Source organism: Clinocottus analis, unplaced genomic scaffold (genome assembly GCF_023055335.1).
Source record: "Clinocottus analis isolate CAN_PGR_092001 unplaced genomic scaffold, fCliAna1.0.p SCAF_21, whole genome shotgun sequence".
NCBI lineage: Eukaryota > Metazoa > Chordata > Actinopteri > Perciformes > Cottidae > Clinocottus > Clinocottus analis.
Genome location: NW_027175943.1, coordinates 2,906,427 through 2,933,473, shown reverse-complemented (window position 1 = coordinate 2,933,473; position 27,047 = coordinate 2,906,427). Strand labels below are relative to the sequence as shown.

General features: G+C 43.0%; 5 protein-coding genes across 6 annotated transcripts in view; 1 reads left to right on the top strand and 4 right to left on the bottom strand.

Annotated features, from left to right (window-relative positions):
* The window catches only part of sb:cb1081 (sterile alpha motif domain-containing protein 9-like), a 6,457-nt gene extending 3,655 nt beyond the window's left edge, over positions 1–2,802 (top strand). The window contains exons 2-4 of the mRNA XM_068588294.1: positions 1–1,592; positions 1,773–1,838; positions 1,978–2,802. The exon at positions 1–1,592 is cut by the window's left edge and continues 1,128 nt beyond it. Coding sequence (XP_068444395.1) covers positions 1–1,592; positions 1,773–1,838; positions 1,978–2,243 — 1,924 coding nt within the window. The 3' untranslated portion in view covers positions 2,244–2,802. The remainder of the gene's footprint in view (positions 1,593–1,772; positions 1,839–1,977) is intronic.
* Positions 2,803–3,312: 510 nt separating this feature from the next.
* mrpl48 (mitochondrial ribosomal protein L48) lies at positions 3,313–6,304 on the bottom strand. The gene is made up of 8 exons (XM_068587704.1): positions 6,141–6,304; positions 5,629–5,669; positions 5,193–5,218; positions 4,929–5,008; positions 4,550–4,719; positions 4,052–4,154; positions 3,877–3,966; positions 3,313–3,538 (listed from the first exon to the last, which is right to left on the bottom strand). Exons 1-8 carry the CDS (start codon positions 6,159–6,161, stop codon positions 3,461–3,463), a joined length of 609 nt encoding a protein of 202 aa, XP_068443805.1. The 5' UTR covers positions 6,162–6,304; the 3' UTR covers positions 3,313–3,460.
* A 431-nt stretch (positions 6,305–6,735) lies between these two features.
* zgc:92594 (uncharacterized protein LOC436996 homolog) lies at positions 6,736–12,715 on the bottom strand. 2 transcript variants are annotated; one of them, XM_068587703.1, is made up of 8 exons: positions 12,616–12,715; positions 10,901–11,678; positions 10,695–10,803; positions 9,634–9,729; positions 8,659–8,892; positions 8,314–8,336; positions 7,998–8,146; positions 6,736–7,743 (listed from the first exon to the last, which is right to left on the bottom strand). In XM_068587703.1, the coding sequence occupies exons 2-8, from the start codon at positions 11,533–11,535 to the stop codon at positions 7,427–7,429; spliced, it is 1,563 nt and encodes a 520-aa protein (XP_068443804.1). In that variant the 5' UTR covers positions 11,536–11,678; positions 12,616–12,715; the 3' UTR covers positions 6,736–7,426. The 2 variants fall into 2 exon arrangements, with proteins under 2 accessions (XP_068443804.1, XP_068443803.1); XM_068587702.1 differs by lacking the exon at positions 12,616–12,715 and adding an exon at positions 12,312–12,609.
* A 732-nt stretch (positions 12,716–13,447) lies between these two features.
* LOC137792560 (sterile alpha motif domain-containing protein 9-like) lies at positions 13,448–16,792 on the bottom strand. The gene is made up of 3 exons (XM_068588292.1): positions 16,730–16,792; positions 15,705–15,987; positions 13,448–15,212 (listed from the first exon to the last, which is right to left on the bottom strand). Exons 2-3 carry the CDS (start codon positions 15,892–15,894, stop codon positions 13,852–13,854), a joined length of 1,551 nt encoding a protein of 516 aa, XP_068444393.1. The 5' UTR covers positions 15,895–15,987; positions 16,730–16,792; the 3' UTR covers positions 13,448–13,851.
* A 1,242-nt stretch (positions 16,793–18,034) lies between these two features.
* Positions 18,035–25,162, bottom strand: LOC137792559 (uncharacterized). Its single transcript, XM_068588291.1, has 15 exons — positions 25,088–25,162; positions 24,934–25,000; positions 22,723–22,999; positions 22,426–22,577; positions 21,957–22,239; positions 21,613–21,761; positions 21,149–21,425; positions 20,926–21,071; positions 20,606–20,840; positions 20,057–20,229; positions 19,512–19,895; positions 19,088–19,423; positions 18,721–18,809; positions 18,494–18,585; positions 18,035–18,322 (listed from the first exon to the last, which is right to left on the bottom strand). The coding sequence occupies exons 1-15, from the start codon at positions 25,160–25,162 to the stop codon at positions 18,298–18,300; spliced, it is 2,760 nt and encodes a 919-aa protein (XP_068444392.1). The 3' UTR covers positions 18,035–18,297.
* Positions 25,163–27,047: the final 1,885 nt, after the last annotated feature.

The window sequence follows — 27,047 nt, the reverse complement described above, 5'->3', positions numbered from 1 at the left end:
CCGCGATGACTTTCCTTCGTTTTTGGTCGGATTCATCAAAGACATGCTGACTAAGAGAGAAACAAAACCCAGAGAAAGGACAAGAGAAGAGGACCTAGAGAGGTTTTCTAGGCTGATTCTGGATATTCAAAAGATTGAGAGCGAAGAACAGAGTGTGTCAGTTCTAAAGATGGCTTCAACAATGTTTCATCAAAATCCTTTTTTTCCACAAGCACTTGCTCGTTTTTATTGCATCGAACTAAAACACTACAATGAGGCTGAAATGTGGGCAGAGAGAGCAAAGCGCAGAGATCCCCAAAATTCCTTTGTTGCTGACACACTGGGCCAGGTCCACAAGAACCATTTGAAGAACAAAGAGCTTCACGCCAAAGCGAGAGACATTTTGAAACTGGCCTCAAAGGCCATTGAAGCGTTCCAAGATGAAGGAAGACTTGCTGAAAATGAACAAGGGATGGAGATGAGAGGAGACGGCAACACCAAACTCTCCCATATTTTTAACATCAGAGGGCAATTTGGTTACGTGCAGGTCTGCAACCTTGTGTATGACCGGCTTCTCAGGCAGGACGATACTTGGAGAGAAGTTCTCACAAACAAGGTGTCCTTAGCCTCCGTCCTGGAATCACTTGGAGACCACAAGCTCTTCCAATTTAACGATCTAATAAACAGCCTCAAGGGTGAGATTGAAAGAAAATGCGCGTTCTTCGATAAATATCTGACTTATTCAAAGCCTGACCGAAAAGTAGACCCCGCGTACATCTCCAAAGACACCTCGGAGTGCCACAGTAAGTTTGTCGGGAACTCCCCATCCAGAGACTTCAAAGAAAAAGGCGCGGCTCTCATCCAGAAGCTCAAAGAAAACCTGGCGGACACCTCCGCCGGAGTGCTCTCGTGTCTGGACAGAGAATGCACGGAATCCGACCTCAAAGAAATAACGACGTGGTGGGAAGAAATCTTTATCCAGAAAGAATCCGTCACCGCTCTGGTCAACTACATCCTCGCTCACGTCATGTTGAGGAACATGGGATCCGTGTTTCCTTCCGACTGCAGGCATCTGGCTGCGTTCAAACAGGAAACGTCTCTGATCGCCAACGATTCACCCGAGCTCCTCATGTTGGCCCTCCTCCTGGGCTGGCCGACGGACAGCGAAGCCAATTGTGTCCTTGACCTCAATAACTTGATTGACCGCATGCACCGCGCCTACGAAGTCGCGTACAAGGTTCACTTTCGATCGAGGTACCTGCGCCCCCTGTTTTTCATCGGAAACGGAGAAGGTCTGAACAGGATTGTTCACAGAAAGGTCCTCGAAAATGTGCAACACGAGCAAAGCGAGGAAACACAGGATTGGAGCAACGACTGGAGCCGAGAGGAGATTTTCCGCGATCACAGGGTCCAAGAGCGCCTGGTGAAAGTTGAAGGGGTGGTACGAAACTACAGAGTCTTTGCCATTGCTGGCGGCACAGCGATTGAGGTGCACGCAAACTACCAGAACAGCCTCTGGAGACCACGAGATGTTTCCTTTTACCTCGGATTTACCATCAGAGGTCCTGTCGCGTTCGCCATCCAGACGAAACCTGCAGCCAAGGATAAGAAGGGTAATATACTAGAAGTTAATCCCAATTAAATATCTACCTGGCAGAATTTGAATTTGAAAAAGGTCTGTAGATTATCCGGAACAGTTGACTCATTGGTTTTGGAGAGAAACATCGCTGTTTATTGTTATTTTTCCTTTCTGTATGCACCACTAATGAAATCCCCTTCATGATACTGTTTAGCAGAAGAAATCCCAGAGATGAATGGCTCTGAACCCGAGCAACTAAAGCCAGACGACGCCACTGGAAGTAAGTAAAGTGCAGAAATGGTGGTCTGGGAGTTGTTTTGCTTCACTCTTTCTGTTCTTGGGGTTATAACTTCAACATCTGACTGCAACAACTTCTAGATTAACTTTTTGTTTGCTTCGCTGTTATTCACCTCCCTCAGGTCAACATTTTGTGGATCGCCATCAGACACATCTGATACACAGAGTGAGCGACGCGGGATTCGTCCTGGAGAAGCTCGAGGACGGGCGCTGGATCTCCAAAGAGAACTGCGAGGCTTTGAGATCTTTAAACGCGCAAGACCGGATGAGCGGCATTCTCCAGTGTTTGTCTTCGAATGGCATGAGAGGCAAAGACGCACTCTTGGAAGTCCTGAAAAGGATGAAGAGCATGAGGCCTCTTATCGCTGAGCTCGAGGGATCTGAGTGAAGGAGCGAACTCTTTTAGTGTAGATGGAACGGGTGACGTCCTTAAAAGGACAGTGTGGGTGTTTATGGCGGATCTGGGGATGTTTCTTTATTATATAATCACCTGAAATTGAGAATCGTTGTGTTTTTGTCACTTTAGAATGGGACGTTTAGGTTATATATAGACAAAGGGAGCGGGTCGTCTACAAGAAGTCAGCCTCAATGTTTCCACAGGAGCCCAGGAGGGACAAACCAAACATCTAGAGAGGGCCACTGGCGTCAGACAAGTTAAGCTCCTAAAACTTCAATCATTTACACTTTATCTATTTCAGCATTTATGGATTCATGAAGGAAATAGCAATGTGGGTCAAGCAAACCCAACGTAGAGGACACACACACACACACAGGCCTTTTTCATATTTTGTTGTTTAAATGTTGTTTACATTGTGTGTGACGGTTACAAAGCTTTTGAGAGTATTACCTTGAGTATGTAACAGAAGACATATTGAATGTCATGAATGTGTGTATTGGATCCATGGACCAACACATGTAATCATTTTTAACTTGCAGTAAACATTATGAATGCCACCTGACTCGTTTGAATCATTCACTTATAGAGAAATGTTCTCAATATTCTCAAAATCCAAAATCAACACATTTTCTTTGTCTTTTCCATATTCAAGCTTTAAATTACCAAAAGATCTATCGATTAATTCAACTTTCAATTGAACATACGTAATGTATTTTATCGTAACAGGTATATTATTTATTATTCACCTGAAGTAGCAAGAACATAAAAGCCAATTATAGAGCATTTGGAAGTTTTTAGATTCATTTATGTTTGTGCAACAAAAAAGGTTTCACAACATTTCCTCACCATCAGTTTTATCTATTTTGAGTATTTCTTTGTCTATTTAAAAACAAAAACTGTTAAGTTAGGAGTATTTATGTGTATACATATGCATGTATATAGATGTGCAGTCCAGATATGTCTTTGTGCACAACATTTACTCTAAAAAGGAACAGAATGGAAGCATTAAATACGACAATCACCTCAATTGGAAAACTTTTTTTTTAATTAGTTTTATTTTCCCGAGGGTCCCAAAATATAAAATATGAATGTGTACAGTTATTATCGAATGTTTTCTATGCAAATGATCACATTTGACAGCATTCAGTTAAGAAAACGGCCAGAGAATAAATAAAGAAAAATCCCTTGACACTAACAGCAGACGGGTCCTAGCTGCTGATCTGCGCGATGAGCCCCTCCAGATCCGGACGACCTTTGAACCGCGCTTGGAAATCAGCCTCGGTGTGCTGAGAGGGAAACGGGAAGAGGAGAGAGAGGGAGAGAGGGAGAGGGAGGGAGGGAGGGAGGGAAGGAGAGAGGGAGAGAGGGAGAGAGGGAGAGAGAGAGAGAGAGAGAGAGAGAGTTACGGCCTCGTTACATCACTTGAGCTAAATTGAATGTCGACTAATAAAATGTGGAATCACTTTGTTAGAACAATGCAAATAAAGTTGTATTCGAGCAAAAAATAACAAAAAAAAATAGCTTATTGTGGCTGCAATTAACCCGGTTTGCACTTAATATCTTTTCAAGATAATAATAACAAGAGTGTAATGAGTCAGAGCTCTCATCGTCATCATCATCTCACCTTCGTCACAGAGAGCTGAACTCCTTCCGGTTGATTCTTCAAAAGGACGTCGATGAAGACGGGACTCGACGCGGCGTTCAGACTGCTCAGCTAGACGCAAACGGAGGAAATTTAACAATCAGAATAAAAAAATGGCGTTTTGGCGGTCGTGGTCGCCGCGGTGGAGCCGCGTTACCTGGACGACGCGCTCGTGAGTCTTCAGGACGGCGTCCACGTACATCTTAGTGCCTTTTTCTGGCATCAGCATGACCTCGGTGCTCTTAGTCGGCAAAACGTAGCTGCAGGAGGAAACAACCGCAGGCGTCATGTCATGTCAAATATATATATATATATATATATATATATATATATATATATATATATATATATATAATTTAAAGAAAAAAAGTGTGTGAAATGACTTCTATCAGAGTTATTCTGCTGAAACACAAAAGTTACAACATTAGAAGTTCTTCATGCTTTCAAATGACATATTTATATTTAATAAATATTTAATATGTATTTATATTAATGTGGGATAGTTTCAAACCAACTACAGCATGTCTACGGCTTGTCCTGTCAGCTTACCTTCTGACACACACACACCACACACACACATATATATAAATACACACACACACATATATAAACACACACACACATTCATACATATCCCCACACACACTTCACACACCTTTCTGCCACTTTGATGCCGAGCCGGTTGCAGAGGTTGTGGACGTACTGGGCGTAATGCTCCACCAGCGTCATGTCGTAACCCGACACCGTCACGTTCAGGGTCCCGTACGCAGAGTCCGTCTCTGCCAGGATGGCCTTCATCTGGTGTTTGCCTTTCTTCTTCTTTGGCTGGAGAAATAAAATAAAAACACATGAGACACTAACGTCTGTGAGACCAGACACATTTTAAGCCCTTTCACCCCTTTAAGTCAGCATTATGCTCCAATCAGAGAGTAAAAAGGTCGAGATGAACACCCACACCGCTGTCATTAAGACGCAGAATTTGCAGACGAAAAAAAGGATTTTCAAAAGATGCAATCTGGTGTTGAAAGTCTCACCGCTTCTTTGGGTAAAAGATGTCTCCACCTGCCAATCCCGTGCGTTGGCATGGATTTATACTGTCTTTCATTTTCAGAAGCTGCGAGAATCAGAAGAAAATCTGTCAATTTGAATCGATATTCTGCATGAAACGTGCTCGCTGTCTTCGCGTTTGCCGGATCAACTTAACGGGCGAGAGATGGACCCGATAGCAGCAACAGATACAATATTTTACACACGCCAAGCACGAGCGTTTCATTCATAAAAGCCTTTGAAATACTCACCACGGACAGGATGCTGGACGCTGGCCCTTTAAATACAACAGGAAGTGAAGAAAGCATGAGAACCAGAGGATTCATTTCATGAGGATTACTTTAGGCCTTATTAAGATAAGATAAAAAATAATCCTTAATTTTCAGGATTTCAACCCTTTTTTGAAAGCCATTTTGGAAACGTTGAACGTAATACAACTTTTATATTAAAAAAATATTTGTATTGCAAGTACATGTCGGATTCCATCTCTTTAGAAAAATACAGCAACTTCTCGAAAAATAAGTTTGGCAGGACAAGAAGAAGAGAAAAAAGAGAGAGAAGTCAGACAATCATGCAGGTTTTAAATTTAAATTACTTATTAAAGTCCAGATTTAAAATGTGGGCTTGTTTATCACGTGACCTCCTCTTCGTGTGACACTTTACGTGAAACCTCCCGTTAAGACTTACCGGCAGAGAGCAGGCGCTCGGTTCAACACGGACACCTGCAGCTGCAGAAAACACTGAAATCAGCTTCTCAAAATGACCGTAACACAACAGCAGTTCTGAATACACACACAAAGTAGATACAAATGGTGAGAATGCATAATTATGAAATCCTGTCATGATTTCTGAAAAAAAGGGATGTTGCTCATGAGCTGGTTGAATTAATAAAAAACTAACTTAATAAAAACTAACTGCTGATATAAGGTAGGTAATATTAACTAGGATTGAGTATTGTTTACATTGTACAAAATACTACTACTACTGCAGATTAAACAATATAACAGCACGTTTTAAACAACAAATAGTACTGACGTTATTGGCAAAACAAACATTTGACTGCTGTTTGTATATTTCCTTATACTGTTAGGATTTATAGCACTTTTTTATATTCTTAATTGCAGTAGCCGCGCTGCAGCTGTGACCTCTGCGGGGAAAACGCGTCGCGCTCCGGGGAGAGGAAACTAAAAGCTCGGTACCTTCCGGAAGACGACGTTCATGGCTCAGCGTCTCTCGGAGTCGTTAACGGGAATCACACGCTGGAGGCTCCGGTGAGAATAAAAACATTTAAAAAAAACAACACACAGACGCACGCCGACTGCCGCTACTGAACCCGGAAGTGCTCACGGCGGGGGAACGTACTCCGTCCGGTTTTACGTCAGTGTCGTGAAAACAGCAGAACGAACGCTACGGGTCGAGAACCACTTTACGGCATATTAAAGCGACATGTAATTTATGTGTGAACGTGTAGTTTTTCAAAAAATACATCAACTTTGCACATTTTAACAGCCTTTATTCGTATTACTATTATTAATATTATGAATACAATTTGGCCCTTCACAAAATCACTTATAAAAAAAAGTACTGTTAACATTCAAATATTTCAGGTCTTCCATCGCATTTTTGTAGTAAAGTGCAAAATTCCTCAACACCTGAAATTGATATTTTGAGATCAATGTATGAACTGTGCATTAGAAGTCTTTTCTTCCTATTTAATTTCTTTCTTTTTTTTTCAACAATGCATCAACTGCTTTTAAAAAGCACAGCTATGAAAAGCAAAGTCATCATGAAGTCTTTGTAGACCGTTGTTAAAACATTGCATTTATTTTTCTAATGTCATGCCAAGCAAACAAAACATATTTAAAGTATCTACATGCACACGCACACACATCCTTACTCTTTGGCTTGCAATGTTTAACAGTAGCATGAATGAACGATCCCTAGCAGGACTTGCGGGCGTTTACGGATGAAGGTCAGAAGGCTTTTTATGGTGACGGAAAACTAGGAAACCCAAAGAATTCAATAATTTTCGCCTGAAAAATGGATTTCAGAATCTCTCTTTAGCACCCGATGTATCAAAAACGCAGGTGAAAGCTCCCGAAACTGGATAACATCGAGACAAATTCTTCATAGGTCATAAATCTTTTAGCAAAGTGGTATAAAATCTGGCATCAAAGACATGCAGAAGGTTGTTTTATTTTGCCAAATTCGAGTCCTCCGGCCGCATTCTTTCATCGTACATTCACATCAGAGTACAGCGAACGACTGTAAAGCACCGTAGTCGAGTTCAGCAGTAGGTTTAGCGGTCCAGTGTGTCGTCTTCGAGAAACATCGTCGGGGGATTTTGAGGCAAAGCGTGGCAGCTGCACGCGGGACATTCAAATACACGACGAGCGCAACACCCGAACAGATGTTTACGACCATAACATCTCCCAAAAGTGCTTTAATGACGGTAGAAATACATGTATACCAATCCTGTCCCACGTTAAGCTACCCGCACTTCCCCGTCTTCTTGTCCATCCTCATCGTCATCCTCGTCGTCTTCCTCCTCCTCCTCTTCCTCCTCTTCTTCGTCCTCCTCCGGGCTGAAAAGATAGTCCGCCAGCTCACTCCGGTCACGTCCTTCCTCGTCGTCGTCCTCCTCCTCCTCCTCGTCCTCCACCTCTCCCTCGCTCCTCATTTCCTCCACGCTGCTGTCGTCGAGGTCGTCGAGGTCATCCAGGTCGTCGTCCTCCTCCTCGTCTTCCTCTTCCTCTTCCACAGCCTCTTCTTCGTTATCCTCCTCCGCCTCGTCCTGGAGATCTGAAAGACAGTCGGACATTTTAGGAGCGGCGCTGATGGTATTTTCTACTGTTTTCGTCCAGCACATTAGCGTGGGATCCGCATTTCATGGAGGGTGGACAAAATAACAGATACACGCCGCGCCTCTCTCCAGTGGCGTGAACAACACTCAACATTTATAACAGTCGTGAAGTCCAGCAAGAAACAATTTGCGGTTTTGGGTCAAAAGGATTCAGTCACAGCTTCACGGAGCCGAATGAAAGTAAATTCCTTACAGATGGAATGAGTAGCAGCCATGATGTGAGCCGGAAGTTCTTCTTCAAGGAACTTCCTCATTTCGTCGTCCATCATTACCCCGAGGACCTCCGTCTCCATGTCCACGTACTCGGGGTAGAACATGCTTTTCCTCAGCTGCTTGCGGCATCTGAAACAGACGTATGGTAGAAAGTGAATTGCCATTTTGTTTTGAATATTTTTGGGTTCTGGACTGGCAAAATTGATCACCTTGAACTCTGGGAAATGTCTATTTTTTTCGATAATGACATTAATTGTTAAGTGTAGCTTGTAGTTGAATATAAAAGCAGTACTTACTGCTTTCCTGTTGTCTTGTATGCCTGGAAAAAAACAACACAAATAACTGATTTATGGACACAAATCATACACAAAAGTAGATTTCCATACAAACAATTCAATAGTAGTAATATTGTGTCTAATGTACAAAGAGCAAAACGTAGCGGCCATATTTTTTGCCGCCATTTGTTCTGAGGTTGAAGACCAACAACACGACACGTTTCAAATATCTTTAAAACTATTAATATGAATTCACTTTAAATCAAGAGCAAGTATCGTAACCGGCGTCCGTGTTTGACACGTCGGGAAAGGGTCGACGGTGACGTGAAGTGAGCGCGATTTTGAGTCAGAAACATGGAGTCTGACCTCGATGAAGCGGAATGGGTCGTTTTCCTGCGCGAGGCTCTCGATGCCGCAGCGGACCTCCTGGAGCCGCGCCTGGTCCTGGCAGATCCTGGAGATGTTCTTCTGGATGGTCGGCCCATTGGAGTCGCAGTGGGAGCGCGTGCAGTCTCGCAACCGGTAGGCGAAGTGGAGCACCCGGGCCTTCAGGTCCTCGCCAAGCCGCATCAAGCACTGGTCAGAGTCGTCCCGGAACCTCTGCAGGAGAGGGACGCGATGAAGAGGAGGAGGAAGAACGCGGAACGTTAATAGGATGACAACAGGATCTTATTTTAGCATTGACTTTGTTTGAATATAAAAGTTGTGTTACTTTCATGTTGACAAAATGGCTTTTAAAAGGGGTTGAAAATGAATAATCGGTAGAAAAAGTTTGACTTTAACTGTGAAAGAGGAAAATAATATGAATTAACTATTTTTAGGGCAGTTTTTTTAACTGATAAAGATTATTTTTACAGTAGATGTCACAGCTTTTAAGTTTTAGATGTCTCATATTAAAGTCTACAACTACTCCAAGCATCTAAATGACACAATAGAAGCCTTTAATAGGCTTAAATCAACATACTGACACATTTTCTTCGTCTTTCTTTACTGTAAACTGAATATTTGTGGTTTTGGACAGAGGGTTGGAAAAAAGCAAGACCGTTTATGACAATAGGATATTGTAATGGACATTTTTCACAGATTAAATATTGACCAAATAATGAGTCAATTTGCTCAAGAAAATAATCACTAATGAAAATAATTGTTATCTGTTATTCCCAAACAGACACTGAACATGGTTTAAATGTTTGTCAGGATGTCAAACTGTAAACACTCGCTGCTGTAAACTGGGATCAAGCTCAAAGAAAAGCTGTAGAAGGAGATTCAGGTGGTATTATAAATGGCTAAATATTCAAGATTTTACAAGATTTGTTCAAGCACAAACGCGAGCCATCTTACCTTGGTCAGCCTCTCCTTCTCCTTCTGCTCGTGGAGCTTCTTCTCGGCCATGCTGTACTTCTTCTCCACCCGGCACAGCTGCTTATCCAGCGTGCCCTGCAGAACATCCGGAAGGCAAAGTGCTCAAAGATAATGACGTCACGACACACTTCCAAGACTCTAAATGTCTCTTCTTGCCGAGCCCGTAACGGAGCACCGTGTGGGCAGACACCGATGCAAAATGACATCGTGAATCACTTTGTTCCCTTTAATGCATTTCCTGTGAATTAAATATTAATAAATAGGCAAATTCATGTCCCTTAGTAACAGTTTCTTGAGAGCAGAACATTGATTTAAGTCATTATCTAAAGACAGGGTGTGTTTTTATATTCCAGCTGAAATCTTTTATTAGTCTTTATGGAGTCCGTACTGCATCACGGCTGAAATTAACACAATATAATAAATATGTTTGACCGAGTAGGACAAAGATTGTGTGTCAATTTGTTCTTAAAGCCCGAACGCGTTGGATTCAACGGCTTTCTGTGCTGAACATACAGAGCGACCAACTGGAAGCCTCTCAACTTCACTCTGCTCGGGAGAATGGAAGCACAGGAAGTGGGTTTAACGCTCCTATAGAAAGACCAGCGTCATGTGACTCTTTCATTCATTCTCTCACACACACACACACACACACACACACACACACACACACACACACACACACACACACACACACACACACACAACTGACAATATTCATTCATCAGGATTCCAGACTCATCACAAGACTTTGTGTGAGCAAAACAATCAGAAGGTGAAACCAAACGGAGTTCCTACACATTTATTACTGAACGCCGTGCTCTTAAAAACAAGCATTTTGTGTGATCACATTTATTTTTTAACATAATAATGCAGCTATTCTTAACCACAAAAAACAACAACATTTGAGCAACCTCAAAACCTTAAATGTAAAGAGTTTCGAAATAATCTCCTATAATATTAGTAATAATAATAATAATAATAATAATAATAATAATAATAATAATACAGACTTTCCGAGCTTGTGAAAATAAAAAACGTACCTTTAGATCTTTCATTGTGTTTTTCAGGGTCTTGATTGTGTGTCCCGAGTGTCCTCCTTCTATGGTGCAAGCGTTGCACACGCACATCTTGTCGTCCATGCAGTAGTACCTGAAGTTGCGTAACAAATACAATCAGGATTCAGATGAACCTCGTAGATGACCGATGTTCTTTGAATACAGTCTCGCACAAAGAGGCGCTGTCCTACCGGTATATCTCGTCGTGGTCGGGGCACTTCCTCTTCCAGAGGTCGCTCATGGGTTCGGTCAGCGGATGGTCGCGGAACGCCGGCAGCTCCAGGTGCGGCTTCACATGCTCCTGGCACATGGACACCTCGCACTTCAGGCACGTCTTGACGGCGAACATCGACTCGCCGGCGGCGGCTTCCTGCTGGTCGCCTCCTTCCTGAGAAACGGCAGCGGCGGAAGACCGGTCCTCCGCCGCGGCGTTGAACGCGGACGCCTGGGCCTCGAGTGAGGGGCAGTAGTCACACGGAACCGTGATCAACAGGCTTCTCATTTGCACCGCCGACATGGACGACGACAACAGCCCTTTGGATTTTTTCTCCGCCGCGGCGGTGGCCCGTCGGCGGAGGCGGTAGTCGTCGGCGATGTTGGCCAGCTTGAAGTTCTTCTGAAAGTTGGTGCCGCAGCGGTGGCTGTCGCGGCATTCGGGGCAGCGGAAGCGGCCTCGTTCCGCTTGCCGCTTCAGGCGGTCCAGGCAGATCTTGCAGAAGTTGTGGCCGCAAGGAAGCAAGTGCGGGTCGCGGTACACGTCCAGGCACACCGGGCAGGTGAGCTCGTCTTGAAGGACGCTGGACTCCTCTAACAGGGCCGAGGCCATGTCGGCATTTACACCGCGAGGACGCAGCGGCTACTGGAGAGGGATGGAGAGGACTGACGATGTGGGAAGGGGGGGAGGGGGAGGGAGAAGGAAAAGATGGCTGCAGGTTTCCTGTTGTCGAACTTCCCTCTTCTGACAAGTTGCTAAAAGAAGAAAAAAGTGTTTTTTTAAGTTGACAATTCTGATCTTGTAGAAGTCATTCATTTAGCAAAACAATCTAAATATTCAAGTTTGAGGGTTTGCTACATTAGATGGATAGATAGATAGATAGATAGATAGATAGATAGATAGATAGATACTTAATTCCACAAAGGTTTTTTTAAACATACAGGTCAGCAATACATTGTTAAATATATACAAAAATAGAATTCTCCTTCCTCGCATGTTAATTCACAAAGGATCAAAATGAAAGTGGAACAGTAACTTCCTTGAAAAACAACCTCCAGCACAAGGTCAGCCTGATAAGCTCGTTGTTTACAGCGCGGTGTGTTCAAAAGGTTGTGGCCTCGAGGTAACGTGGACGGATGCCAACCTGCTCTGTGACAGAGAGGTATCCCAGCTAGTTAGGTTAACAGCACTTGCTTTCCCAGTTAAGTCCCCAGCAATGGTTTCCAGTGCTCCACCCAGTCAGTTCCTACAGACGTGAAAGAGGCCCGCAAAGCGGCTCTGAAAACATTACCAACATGGCCAGTAACGTCAGGTGAATGACGTTAGCTTAACGTGCCTCCCCGTTAGCTACCGTCACACTAATCTCCCCCCCTTCGCGGGCTACTTACCTTGACGAAGTGTGCCCTCGTTGCAACACAGATTTCCTCCCGTTGAGGAACCCGTAAAGGCTTCACGTATCAAACCCCGAAGACACGCTTGGATATACAACGTTTAACGGTTAACCGTTAAGCGACCGTTAACCGTTAGCTCTGCTCTCTTTTTGTTGTTGTTTTGTTCCGGTGTGTTTTTAGGGAGTGCGAGGACACACTCCGCTCATTTACTCTTGTCATCTGGACGTTTCGGCATTTGACACACACATACACCAAAAAAAGGAGTTGTCACACATACGCGCGTGCGCACACTCACACTCACCTGTGCGACAGACAGACGGACGGCTAATTACCTGGGAGCTGCCTCGGCTGGGCAGGTTGATGCGGGGGAAATGCTGCCTTCAGGGCTCCTCGGAAGTTTCGATGATATACAACGTTCGCCGTGAATAGCTGACCACCGTGGGCGCTGTGACGTGAATGTTGTCACGCCTTCTTCTGGTGTAAACTGGTGTAGCCGAGAGTTATGCTGCACCTTTACTTTGCAATATTAATACAACAATAACACGAGGCTCCGTACTTTGGACGAGACGTCAACCACTATATTTATTTCTCACACGGTCTTTGAACATGTCCTCTCTTCTCCTTCTTCCGTTTTATCCTTCACAATAAAAGCCCAAGACACATACACCCAGAACACTGCTTCCTAAAGTACGAAGTAACTCAATATAATACTTACACAAACGCTATTAATAAATACAAAAAAAGTATGTCGTTTTATGATTTTTTTCCTGTTTTGTTATTGCAATTTCTAATGTATTTTATGTAGTTGTAAAAATGTTTCCTCTTTCGTTGTTGCGTTTTCAATTTTGTTATGTAGTTTTATAAATGTTTTCTTATATGTGGTGGTGTTTTCTAATATATTGTGTGTGTTTTCTAATATATTGTGTGTGTTTTCTAAAAATTATGTGTTTTGGGGTTTTTATTGGCCACTATGTGTACAAAAGTAAAAGCCCTGCATGAACAATCTATTAAATAAGAGGTACATATGTGTACACAGGAAGAGAGTTGCATACCTGCGACTTCTATATTATTTAAATTACTTTATTTGAATGTTATTCCTAATGCATTCATGTCTAAGTAGCATTTGGCCAATGCACTGATGCATTGTCATGCATCAGTGCATTGTCATTACATCAGATAGAATTTTCACTTTATATGTATCTCTTAACACCAAATTATAGTACCAGCCACCTATGATTATACAGTTAAAGCATGTTTAATGAAAGAAAATAAAAAATAGTACATCCAATTTAAAAAGAAAATGTTATACACCCATCACAGAATTCAATAATGTTGGACGAATGAAGATACAACCACTGTTATCTAGCCTAAAAAATAACATAGAATATATAAAGCATTTGATTGGACAGGTGACCCTGAGTCGAAGTCAAATAGTGTAAAAACTACATAATTTTGGCAAAATCTTGAAGTTTTTATGATTTTATGAAGATTAAAAAAAAAATGTCAATCACTGCCCAGACATGTGAGAATATCCCACTTAGAAGACGACAGGGCCCTTAATGTTGAAGCCCAGATAGTAAAGCATCGGGCTCGGCGTTAAATCAGGTTCAACCTCTTTGGTAACCATTATTTTCCTCCCTCCAGCACAAACAAGCACTTGCTCTTCAAGCAGCAGTAGCATCGTGTAAGTGGAGTGTGGCTTGACCCGGACCGGGAGAAGCATGTCTTCAACTTCTGGGATTCGCCACACGTCCCCATTGGTCCATTTTCCATTGATGCGCTTCCATTTCTCACTCATACTTGTATTCTTCTCACCATCAAGCTCACGGTCCACCTCGTTTCCCACGATTTCATCCAACTTTGATTTGTGGATCCACCTGCTCAGTCCAGAGCCCTTCCCCAGAAAAAACAGAGGCGAGAGGTAACGGCCTCGAAGGTACTTGGCATCGGATCTCTCGAACGATCTCTCCATGAATGTGACATACTTTTGCAGGTCAAACATGAGGTCAAGAGATAGTTGTACAGGCTCTCCGCTTGTTTCTTGTTCCTCATCGTTGTCCTCAACCTCCCAGGTTTCGTCTTCTGACAACTCGTCCCCTGTGGCTGGTTGTTCTTCTTCATCATCGTCATCTTGCACCATTTGAGGCTCTTCCTCAGGCCAAAACAACATCAGAGCCATGAGGTAAAACTCAGGGCTATGACGCCCTATGTTTCTGTTCAAGAAGCTGCGTATTATTGCTTGGAGTTCATTCACTGGGGTGAGCTCAGGAGAGTTATGCATCTTGTTGCTCAAGATGACGTTGGAGAGGATGTAGCACTCCGCCGCTTGGACGTCGTCAAGATCGGCCTCGTAGGCGGTTTTCAACTCATCTCGGATTTTCTCTAAATCCGACACGGTTTTCTTGGCCTCCTCGAAACCGGCTCGTCTTCCCTTTGACGTGAAAAGGCCGTGATTCAGACCATCGAGGAGGCCCGGAAAGCTCATGGACTTAGCGGCTGTTTCTGTTGTGTACATTTCGTAACAAAGTGAGACGTCCATCCAGAAGTAATCACGCTCCACGGATGTCATGCTAGGCTTGGAGTAGGTTAGGTACCGTTCAAAAAAGTCAAACTTAGCTTGAACTTCTATTTTTAGCTCTTGGATGTGGTCCTGTGAATTAGGAGACCTTACATTTTGGAGTTTCTCAAAGGCTATCTTTGCCACTTGAATGAACCCAAAAAGGCCTCTGTTGTTGAAGGAATTTGAAATGTTTACAGTACCCGTCATGTCCTTCATTTCCGGGCCCTCTTCTCTGTCGGCTTTCCTCTCCACATCTTTAAAGGCTTCGAAAGCCTTATTTGCCGTTTGTATGATGTCGTTCAGATGCGTGGCTTCCCTTATGAGACGGTTCTTGTAAACTTGCCCCAGAGTGTCAGCCATAAAGGAGTTGTTTTTAGCTCTATCAATGGCTGTCTTTGCCCATTGTTCAGCTTTTTTATAGTGATCGCTGCCTCTTCTGATGTTATAGAGACGGGAAAGGGTTTGGGGGAATAAGGGGTTTTGTGTCAATTTGTTTGATGCGGTTTTCAAGACAGACACAGCGTTGTAGAAATTCTCTTTCTTCCGAATATCTTCAATCAACCGTGAGAACTTATTTTTCCTCTTCTTTTCCCATTCTCTCTTTGTCAGCAGATCTTTGATGAACCGGAGTATATGCGGTTGGGGCTGCTCTCCACAAAGTGAGAACATGAAGGCCTTCACTGTCGCACTCCTGGAAATCCCCAATTCAGCGAGTAACGCCACAGAAGTTCGTGCACAAATTGGGTCTGTCATACGGACGCGTTCAGGGTTTTGACTGCATTTTTTGATAAGGAAGGAAAAAGGCTCCATTCTTTCTTCAAAGGGGGGGCCTCCGTGGATGGGATCGGGTGGTCCGAGGATCCGTTGACACTCGGACATCAGGAGGTAGGACTCGGGAACGTACGTGTTCAGCAGCGCCAAAAAGGAGAACAGTTGCGTGTTGGTGGACTTTGGATTTTGTTGCACGTACTCTAAATGCAACATGTCCAAAGTAGCCCTTATCTTTGGAATCAACTTCATGATGCTTAGCTTGGATTTCAGGAAGGAGATGAAAATGTAGTTTTGCTCTTTGGTTTCCGTTTCAAAAAAGGCAGTTCAGCAGAATTCAAGCACCTGAAAGGGTGATAACAACAGAGCCCATGTTAATCATTTAGTTTTAACACGTTCTAATACTTTTCTACGGCATTTTTCTGAAGTGGTTTTGCTGGTCATGCTGGCGGCTCTACGAGTTGCAATGACGGAGGTGGATCGGTTGGACAACCAACCTCGACTTTAGTACCGGCTTTGTGTTTTAAGCTCTTTCATTTTCCAGTTCTCTGAAAATGTTTTTGAGCCAATGCACCTTTGATATCTGACCTCCTAGGAAACAGATCCAGGGCTTCTGGATCAAAACCAAATTCTTTACAGCTCATACACAAACCCGACTGCGGACTTGAAGAACCGGTTATCATAGATTAATTGTTGATTCATAGGTTGCAGATGACTCACAACAGTTTGTTGTCCACTTCCTGAACTACTTTGTCTTGACGTGTCGCTCCAGCACTCCATAAAGTACTGTACAACCTGTTTACATTTACCAGAACGTTCCATATCAGTGCGCACTCAAAATAACAGGTGATTTTAATTGCGCGACCATTAGTTGTCATTTCAGGCTGCGTGTCAGGTCTAACAACACCCTTGAACAGTTCATTATTGACGATACAGTACTGCCTCTTGTCCCTTATTGCTTAAAAATAAAAAGCATTACTACATTATTTAACATATGACTTATAAACAGTTTTATACGTGCTGAGTCATTAAATAGTGGGACAGTTTAAAGTAGCTCATATTCACAATAAATGTGACGTTCACTGACCTGCAGCAGCACTTATGATGTCGCCAATATCTTCTGGTCTGTTTGTCTTTTTGCAGATTTCTGATGAAACGACACACACATCACAGAACAGGTTACTCACAGAAAACAAAGGTAACACTCAAAACATTACATCCTCCATCAAAGTACAAAATAAAATGTTTAAAAAGCTTCACTTTGGCATGGGTTGTGCCACTTTTAATCATTTAAAAAAAAGAGAGAAAGGTCTGGAAACGTTATTTCTATGCGTGATCATTAAGATGATGAATCAGACAACGAGTAATAATGCAAAAGGTGTTACCTGTTTGAGTTCCAGCAGATGTGTGAGTGACTAACAAGCCGGAGGGTTTTATTTATGCAGATCAATCAGTGACGCCTCCTGCATAGTGTACATTCCCGAACCTTGAATCTGGCGTATATCTCATTGTGTTGAGTATCGCTCCACGATGGTGATCAAGACAACGCGACGCTATGGACAACAACACCTTTACATAAACAGCTCGTCACTCTCATGTTACGTTTACGCAGAAATGCAAGTGAAGTCAGTAATAACACAAGTTATGCTTTCCTGTAAATGGCTTTCCAATTCATACGCCTGCATCACTTCATGTGTTGAACCTTTCCATCGCTATGAACCAGCCTCCCTATCTTTTTCTAAATTTTGAAAGAGGCAGAGACAAAAGAGACATTTGAAAGAGACATGTGTCATGTGGTCAGAAACAAGACTTTTTAAATCAAAGCTAATGTTAGGCTGACCTTACTGGATGTGTGAATGAGAAACTTACCTGTATTTAGCATTTATAAGCAATATAAAAGCTTTTTGAACACCCGGAAATATTGTACATGTAACAGTTATTGATTGATTTGCAATATAATTCGGTTGTAATCTCATAAAATAGGCCTTTATTATAGTAACCAATTTTATTTAGTTTCTTTTCTCTGTTTTTTCCATCACACCTCTCTTGCCCTGTACTTCTTTGGAAGGTGAGGGTTAAACAAGTCATACTGAGGGTGTATTGATTATGTATTTGTATTACAAGTGTTGGAAGGATTGAGATATTCATGTAAGAATAAAGTGTTTAGTTTTTTCTACTTTTAACACAAAACTTCTTGTGTTTTAGCGTAAAAAAGCACAAACAGACATTCATTAATATCAAATAAAATCAGCAGTGTCAGATGGGTTTTTATCTTTTTCTTTAATAACAAAAGGTTTATGATTGGCATCAAAATATGAGGGAATCACATGAAGTCACAAGTCATTGTGTTAACTCTGATGTCTTCATTATTATCACTAATAAAAGCCCCACTAACTCCACATTTAAAATAATGATAAGATTACAATAAGATAATAAGATTCTTATAATTCACAAGCATTCGCAAGATTAATGGTTTCACCTCATTTGAATGCAAAAATGTAAGCTTCGCCCTTTAATTCTGTCATAATTAACTGTAGAAGATTTCTTTTTTTACTTTGCATCCTGTTACATTGAGTACGTTTGTAAGAACAGGCTCTGTAAACATGTGGTACACACTATGAGCCACATAGTTCAACACCAGGCCAGTGAGTTGGGTCAACACTCCTCAGCCGGTTTGAACCTGTTGGAGGAAAGATAAACAAACGCTGTAGTCGGACACACTTCACAGGCAAAAGAGCACATTTTGGGCCCAATTTCTTGATATAATATTGAGCATGAAAGACTAACAGATGGTTTCAAAAAAGTGAATTAAAGGAAAACAATATGGCAAAATGTAACATTAAAATCTTACTGTGTTGTGTCGGTCTTGTGTGTAACGCGTACCGACGTCCTCCAGCGGATCTTGACATCGCTCATGCCCTTTTTTTTCATTGCGGCCTCCAGCTAGAAACACACGAAAATCTGTCTTTACATTTATCAAACCTTTGATAATTAGCAACTTGGACATCCTTAGCTATAGTTTCTTTTAAACTACTAATTACTAAATAGAAGCGGAGACTTTTAGATGAAATTTCTCACCTGGCTCAAGATTTGTTGTCGCACGACTGGGACGCTCATGTCAAAGTTCGCTCTAATCTTCACCACCGATCGCTTATTCACAACTCGATCTGGAAATGAATTTTGGCAGCAAAACAAAATGTTATGATTTAAAGAGGTGTACCATTTGTTTAACATGTTTTTAGTCCAGTAGCATCACTGTTGAATGTTATATCCAACCATTGGTTCAGGCTCATTTCAGTTCAACTTTCAAATTAAAAGCACTAGCTTGAGGCAGATTATCAGCCACAATTAACAAAACACAGCCATGTTTGTTTTGTGGTTGAACCAGGAAATGTTGGGCAATGTCAGAAAAATAACTTCACACTAAACGTAACGTCGCACTTACAGTAGCAGAGAAACATCGATTTCGTGTTGCAGGAGCTCGCGCTCCATTTCCTGTCGTGGACGTGAGCGCATTTCGGACCCTCTGCTGAGCTGTTGATCGGTCCCTGAGACCAGTATCTGAACGAGGAGCCGCTCCCATCGGACCATTTCCAGGAGTCTCCGAACAGGCCGATCCAGACCGGCCGTCCGGTCGGCACCATGCTCTGGATTTCAAGGTTCTCCGGTTGGTTCCTCACGCTGAGCAGGTCCGTGTGGTGCTCCCTGCAGTGACGCCGAGCGTCCGCCCACTTCATTGCCGTTTCCACGAGAATCTTTGATTCCTTTGCACCGGTTCTGCCTGTGACCACAGAAACAACCGTGATAACTCACACAAGTTCAACAGATACCTTGTCCACACATGTGGTTAGTATGTTCTTTAATATTACCATCAAAGCACAAGAAGGAGTGAAGTAAGTCACAGTCCAGGGCTTTCCATTCACCCGTGTCTTCTACGCCGGTACAATGCTGGATGCGCCTCTCGCTGCCGGGTTCACCTTCACCCCAGTTTCTGAATTCGGCTTCGCCGCGTCCATAGTGACCCTCATCCGACAGAGACCACCCCCAGGTCACGGCGTCGTCGTACAGCCCGATCCAAAAGTCCCCGAAGTGATTCTCCATTTTGTCCACGACCGCGTTCATGTCCTGGACGTTGTTGATGGAGGCCAGGTCATGAAACCTCTCTCTGCAGTAGGTCTGGGCCTCGAACCAGGTTTTAGGTTCACTGCGAATGAGAACGTAGTCGCGGCTGCAGGAGGCGGCGGCGCAGTGATCTGTTGGGGTAGAAAAGGCAAAAATGCGGTACTCATGGAGGTCACAAAAGTTTGGTTGATCATGAATAGAAAATATAATAATATAAATGACAGTATCATCCGCAAATGTGATGACCCTTCTATGTTCGCCTTTGGAGGATGTTGTAAAGGTGTGTGTTTACCAGAGGGCGGGGGCCTCTGAGGGAAGATGTTTCGAAGATTTATCCAAGTGCTATAGACCTCCACCTCACACAGACGCGCTGACTTGCCAGGATGCATCACAGTCACATAGCGACCCACAATCCCCCCGCAATCCACGGTCACGACGGATTTTGAACTACTGGGAACCCCACAGCTGAAATAGAGATAAAGAAACAGAAAAAGGAAGCATATGACTCTGCTTGATTTACCTTTAAACTGATTCATTTAAGTGTCCAGATTTCATTAAGAGAGATTCATGGTATTATAGGTGCTGTCTACCAAATACCCAAAGATAACTTTAAGAAAATTCTTAAAACTATGACTTAATGAGTGAAGTAACCAATGTGCAAAGCTCCCAAAGTCGTTTCTCTGCCCAACCTCCATGGATTCTTGCCAGAAGCCAATTGAAAGTACATCATTCTTGGGGCATTTGCTGCAAGGACTGATGATGCTGGAGTTTTTATTGTAAGGATAGTCTTCCACTTTCAACATAAGGGCAACTAATTCATCCAATAATGTCCTATATTTACCTTTTGTTGTCCAATCTGACATCCTGACCATAGCAGCAGCCACTGAAGTAGGCAAGCTGGATCACAGTCACATTGTAGGGAACTAGGAGATCCACCGTCACCCACTGACCGGGTTCGTTTTCAACAATGCTGCAGGTGGAGTACCGGTAGCCATCAATAACTCTGCTGGCTTCAGATCCAGTTTTCCATCTTGAGGAAGGTTGAAAATAAGCCACTCCTCGCACAGCCACATTTTCTAGTGAAAAGAAAGGTGTTCAAATGTTATTGAATAAAAAAAAATCCTTTACAGGCAGAAATATAACAAGAAAAGTGCTGCTTACCAAGCACAGTCCCATACACCCATACTTCACAAACAGTCAAAGTCTTCTGCCGTCCAGGAAGAACCACATGGACAAAGCGACCTTCCATTGTTCCACAATAGTAGATGTATTTGCTCTGTCCATTTGTAAGGGAGATGACAGCACACCTGACAGAAGTGGAACAAACAAATAAGTGTCTGATAAGAATGACTTAGAAGTATTAGTATCTTCCTGCTGCTCCCACCTCTGGTTGCTGGTGTCGTTCCTCAGGCCGATGCGGATCTCAGCACCGTTCAGCTGCTCTGGGCAGCAGTGTCCAACGCTGATGATCACGACAGAAGTTATGCGGTAGACAGTCCTCAGGTCCAGTTGCCACCAGGGGTCGTCTTGCTGTGGGACGGAGGCACAGGTTTGCTGTGGATACTGCGATATAGGCTGATTGTCGATGGCCTTTTGTGGAGCAGTTGCCGAGGATGCCGATGCTGCAGACTGCGTAGCGTATCCTCTGAATGCCACGTTAGCTGGTGGGAGTGTCGTGAAGGCATGAAAAAATAACAATTATGGATTAATTAAAATATTTTGCACTCAGAACCTGGAAACTTGTATTTTACATCAACTTGAAACAATATTGTTTTCATTTCTACGCCATTATCTTGACACGGGGACCGCCACGTCATTTAATAAACTCAAGCTGCAGTGTTGCGTTACTTCCTGTGATTCTGCCAGTGGCGTAAACTTTGACCTCGCAAAGTTGAAGTGTCCGATTTACTCCGCGGAGGACGATGTTGACGTAGCGTCCTCTCGCCTTGCAGGGCAACGTCATGGTGGCGTCTTGGGTCACAGTGATGACTGCACATCTGAGGGAGGATTGGGAAGAGACAGAACAAAGGGAAGAGTAAAAACTCAATGCATATTTCCAATACTACCAAGATTCTGCTGATTGGTTGGGGCAGAACTACTCAAAATAGCCCCTTCCAATCACAGTGCTAGTGGGAATGAGGGGGCAGAAACGGTGGAAATTGTTATCAGGCTAGTTTAACCTCTTGCATCACCTGCGGTTGTTGTTGCCGTTGTTCTCCAACGAGTCACCGACGCGGATTTCAGCCCCGTTGAGCTCAAAATCGCAGCAGTTGGATCTTCGGACGATTTCGAGCGATAAGACGTCATAGGGACCCCGCATGTCCACCCTCCACCAGGGGTTTTCCTGCCGCAGGGTGGAAACGCAGCTCCCGTTCCCATAGTCGGAATAAGGTTTGCCGTCGATCGCCAAACTTGGTAGAAGCGACGGGTCCGACAATGAAGACTGTGTAGCCACTCCGCCCAACGCCACGTTAGCTGGAGAGTTAGCACAGCGACGCTAACTATGCATCAGTAACTCAATGCGTTGATTTTAGTACCTTATATTCCCACAGGAACCCATTGGGGGATCTAGGTAATATGCATTTAATATTGTTAATGTGTGTTAACCAAAAAGAATTGGATCTTGGGAAGATGAATACGTTGCTCAGTGTGTTGCGTTACCTCCTGTAACTTTGACCACGGCGTACACTTTGACCTCACAAAGGACGAGGGTCCTGTTCGCTCCGGGGAGGACGATGGCCACGTAGCGTCCTTGCATGCCTCTGCAGTGGAAGACCATGGTCACGGCGTGGGTGTGAGTGATGACTGCACATCTAAAGGGTGGAGGATAGGGTGGAGGATAGGGGGGGAACACCTTTAAAAGCATGCACGTCTTCAACCAGCAATCTGCTCTTTCCAAATGGAAAATACCCAACGTGAACTCAATGATCGTCCGGGTATTTCAACCAATTGCATCACCTGGAATTGTTGGTGCCATTGTTGTTCAGTGAGTTGCCGATGCGGATTTCAGCCCTCAACAGCTGAGCGGCGCAGCAATCTGATCTCCGGGTGACTTCAATTGTCGAGATCTTGTGCGCCTTCCCCATGTCAACTCTCCACCAGGGATCGTCCTGGCGCAGCGTGGACGCACAGCTCCCATCGCCGGAATAAGGTTTGCCGTCGACCGCCAGGCTCGGGAGAAGCGACGGGTCGGACAGTGAAGACTGTGCAGCCGCTCCGGCCAGAGCCACGTTGACTGGAGAGAGTGACAAGATTATTTTAACACAAGCGAAAAGTCTCAAACATATATGTAAATATCCGGAGTAGAACTTTTGTCATTGTTAGCCATCGACACATTGATTTATAGGAATTAACTATCTAACCATGTAAACACAGAATTAGCACTTGTTTTTGTGCATTAATACAAATATTGAGTTTAAATGCAATAATTTTACATTGAATGTGAGCATATTTTACATTGTTGTATTGGTCCTTATAGTTACGTAAAGAGTACACTGCTTTTTACACAAAGTGTTTCTTACCTGTCTGGTGAGTAATCCTCAAGCTGAGGAGGATAGACCCTACAAATAAAGTTTAACATTGACGTTTAACTCATTCAATACACCAATAACATTCATCTTAACAGTTTATTGTAGATTAAAATACATTTCAGTTTAACAAATTCTGATATTTTTAATTTAAGAAAATGTCAAATGAAATAAATACAAGGTCACCACCGAGGATTTAATCTGTAAATGAGCTGTTAGGACTAAAAGGTTGGACCCTGCACAGCTCAGTGTTTTATCACTTTAAAACTATTAAACAAAGACCAGGACAATCATTAAAAACAAACGTTTACTATCACTTACCCCAAATCAAGGTGAATGTCCTACTGCTCCGCTCCATGGACTACAGTGAGTTTAATTTAATGTAAAAACCTCAATAAGGTTGAATCTAAAACGCGTTCATGATGTCTATGCTCACAAAACTGCCGTCCTGCGTTCCTCATGTTAATATGTGCTTTTAGATGGACCTGCATACAAATCAATGCAAACCACATGCATGCGTGAGCGTGACAGATCATTTGGCAACTTCCCTGGACACGAAATAGTTTGTTGTTGATGCAGACACTTTTTCCAAAGAACACTCTTTTCCCACAATGCAATGCATAAAAGAAATAGAGCTGCTTCCTGCTAAAAAGATGAGATGGAACAGCGAAACCCACCGGACCAGTTAATGTGAGAATAAAATAAAGTATGTTGATTTCCTGTCTACTACCTGCAAAAAGAATACACTCATACTATGTGTTGTATCCAATGATTGCAGTTAATATATGAAGTTTTTATTATTGTTTATCATGAAGAATCCTAAATGTCCTGTCTTCAGCGATCAAATATTTTAAACACACATATTAGCTGAATTAAAAAATATATTATAATACTCATAATTTCATGTCATGTGACTATTGTGTCCAAATGTGCGCATATATATATATATATATATATATATATATATATATATATATATATATATATATATATATAATGTCTATATATATATATATATATAGACATAATTTTCCAATGTGTCTTACATTTGTAAAAAATGTCCTTTAAGGTGACGTCTCGGCTCAGAGGCTCATATTTGGTTTGAACATTTAAATAACCAAATGTCCATCTGTATGTCAAATTAATTTTAGGCAAATGAAAAGGCGGCTAAACCAACACACACGGCGGCTTACAAAGTTACAACTTATTTTGTTTTGTGATGTTTATTCAGAACATTTTGTTGAAACTGCGTTTGCTTTGAACAAACTGACTGCAGAGAAGTGGCTGATGAACACGAGGATACTGATTCACACACGACTTTATTTAATATTTCAGGGAATTGTATGAGATTGCAATTCAAACACATCGACAAAAAACAAAAAAACAACCTTTACAGATCATTTGAGACTTGTGTCTACAGGGAATATACAGGAAAAACGATAAAATAATAATAATTAAAACATCTCAGTGAAAGGTTTACTTTATTCTCTGTCCAGGTTCCTCTGTTGATGAAAGACAATGCAGGTGAATCAGGATAAAGGTGATAAAGTCATCTGTATTTTAATCCAACTATCTTAATATATAGAAATATGTATAATTATGTGGTCAAATGTAAGCCGTTTATTGTGTTCTTAATTGTTACCTTTCCTTAAAGAGCTCCAGAGCACCTTAGCGTCAGTAACGCCCTTCAAGTTAAGAGCTGCCACCAACTAAAAACACACAAAACAGAGGAAGAAAAACACGTTTTGGGACAATTCGGTTGTTTATAGCAGCTCAAACACAGCGGCTCACCGTACCTGCTGTGAGATTTGACCTCTGATGGTTGGATCTTGGAGGTCGGACTTCGTCGTCAACTTCATCTTCACCGTCATCCTTCTCTGCACAGCTGAACAATGTAAAATGCAGTAGTGTTACATCAACGCTACAGTTAGAGAGTGATGTGTACTAACTAACTGTGAGGATCATCTAGGATTATCTACCTGGGCTGATGGCGGCGGGTTCAGTCTCATTCGTAAAACCTGTTAGAACGAGGAACAGTTAATGGAAAATAAATTAAATGAAGAGAGAGGAGGGAGGTGGGGGTGGGGGGGCAGTCAGTTGTGGAAATTAATTAATTGATTAACACTTTTTAAAATAGTCTTTTGAGTAAATCCATTTGGTTATTTAGGAATAAGGAAGTTTGAGAGATTTGTACACTGTAAAAGTCGGGTTACAAGCCGCTATCTTTGGTTGGTGTCCCCACTAGCTCAACGCTGTAGACAACTGGCGCTGCTGCTAGCTCTCCGCTAGCGCTGCTGCTAGCACTGCTGCTAGCGCTGCTGCTAGCTCCCCGACAACCACCTAAGGTAGCGGGATCAGCCCCGGCTCGACGCCCGACTCGGGCAGTAGCAGCAGCGGAGAGCTAGCAGAAGCAGCGGAGAGCTAGCAGAAGCAGCGGACAGCTAGCAGAAGCAGCGGACAGCTAGCAGCAGCGCTAGCTTGCTACAACGGGGTCACACACCGAAGGTAGGAGCGGCTTGTAACCCGACTTTCACGGTACACGGTCTATTACATATTTTTTTATTATTTATAGAAGGAATTGTTCCTCGAGTACTTTGCTTGAGTACAAATCCTACTTGTACTTTGGGCTTACGTTGACAGAGAACGTTGAGTTTGGTGTCGCATGGCCAGCCGTCCCAGTACCCTTGTTGCATTCCAGCACACAGCTGAGAGTTGTTGGTATTATTGGGCTGAATATTCCGCCATTGTCTGAAGGAGGAGGTGCTGCCATTGGACCACTTCCAGGAGTCTCTATACAGGCCGATCCAGGCCTCCGCCACATGTTCATCTTCCAGTAAGTGCAGGATTTTCTTGTTATGCAACCCATTCCCCACACTGACCAGGTCTTTGCCGTGTGTCCTGCAGTATGTCTGAGCCTTCAACCAATTCAGAGGTTTGGTCATCAGCGTGTCTCCTCTTTCTACATGGAGAAAAGAAACAGAGAGGTCATATCCTTAATCTTTACACACTGGTTTAATACTTTCAGCTGTACATTCGTGTGGCGGGAAAAAAAATCAGCTTAATTCGAATTTAACTGATGTACTCAGAAAATATTGATGGTTGATTATCTTTCTTATTATTATGAGACCGGTCGTTTGCGTGAGTGTGTGCATGCTGCTCCACTAAACTCTATAATATTTTGGGTGCTCGTTTGTGGCTGCGTGGCCGAGGACCTCTGGCGGTTGCAGTGACACACACTTTCTCAAAACATCTTTGATAATGCCATTGAGTCTCCTCACTCACTACTTTTAATATAAAGAAGAGTGTGTAGCATGTATGGGAGATGTGTTGGCAGAAATGGAATGTAACATTAATAAGTATGTAGCTGGAGATATTTAGCGGGTCCTCTTCACAGAGACGGCCGCCATGTTGGTACGGTGGCCCTGAACTGCCAAAATATCTTATTTGGCGGGTTTATCCGGTGTGACTTCCAGGTTAGCAATTGCGCTAACCACCTTGGAATAATGCGCTAACGCTGCCACGTCTGACTAAAGGAAGGGTTTCCTGTTCCAATGGTTAAGGGAAAACAAGGTTTACTCTCTGTAACAAATTGAAAGTTAGTTTAGTTAGTTCAAGATTTGGGAAATTTTGAATATTGGTCGTAAATGGATGGCTCGACGTCGGCATTGTCGGCTGCGTCTCACCGTCTACGCAAATGTAAGGCAGTGTGACGCCGGTGCAGCTGTTGTCCCTCCAAAAGCCGTCGTCCAACACGGA

Coding starts and splice junctions, on each gene's coding strand:
- mrpl48 (XM_068587704.1), bottom strand. CDS start 6,161: ATGAACGTCGTCTTCCGGAAG. Junction 4,720..4,928: donor ATCTTTTACCCAAAGAAGCG/GTGAGACTTTCA, acceptor TTATTTCTCCAG/CCAAAGAAGAAGAAAGGCAA. Junction 3,539..3,876: donor TTCAGCTCTCTGTGACGAAG/GTGAGATGATGA, acceptor TTTCCCTCTCAG/CACACCGAGGCTGATTTCCA.
- zgc:92594 (XM_068587703.1), bottom strand. CDS start 11,535: ATGGCCTCGGCCCTGTTAGAGGAGTCCAGCGTCCTTCAAGACGAGCTC. Junction 8,337..8,658: donor ACCCATTCCGCTTCATCGAG/GTCAGACTCCAT, acceptor GTTTTTTTCCAG/GCATACAAGACAACAGGAAA. Junction 8,147..8,313: donor TACAAGACAACAGGAAAGCA/GTAAGTACTGCT, acceptor CGTCTGTTTCAG/ATGCCGCAAGCAGCTGAGGA.
- LOC137792559 (XM_068588291.1), bottom strand. CDS start 25,162: ATGACGGTGAAGATGAAGTTGACGACGAAGTCCGACCTCCAAGATCCA. Junction 23,000..24,933: donor CTGGAGCTCTTTAAGGAAAG/GTAACAATTAAG, acceptor CACTCTCTCCAG/TCAACGTGGCTCTGGCCGGA. Junction 18,810..19,087: donor ATCGATGTTTCTCTGCTACT/GTAAGTGCGACG, acceptor ATTCATTTCCAG/ATCGAGTTGTGAATAAGCGA.
- LOC137792560 (XM_068588292.1), bottom strand. CDS start 15,894: ATGAAGTTGATTCCAAAGATAAGGGCTACTTTGGACATGTTGCATTTA. Junction 15,213..15,704: donor ACCCGATCCCATCCACGGAG/GCCCCCCCTTTG, acceptor CTCTGGGGCAAG/TTTACAAGAACCGTCTCATA.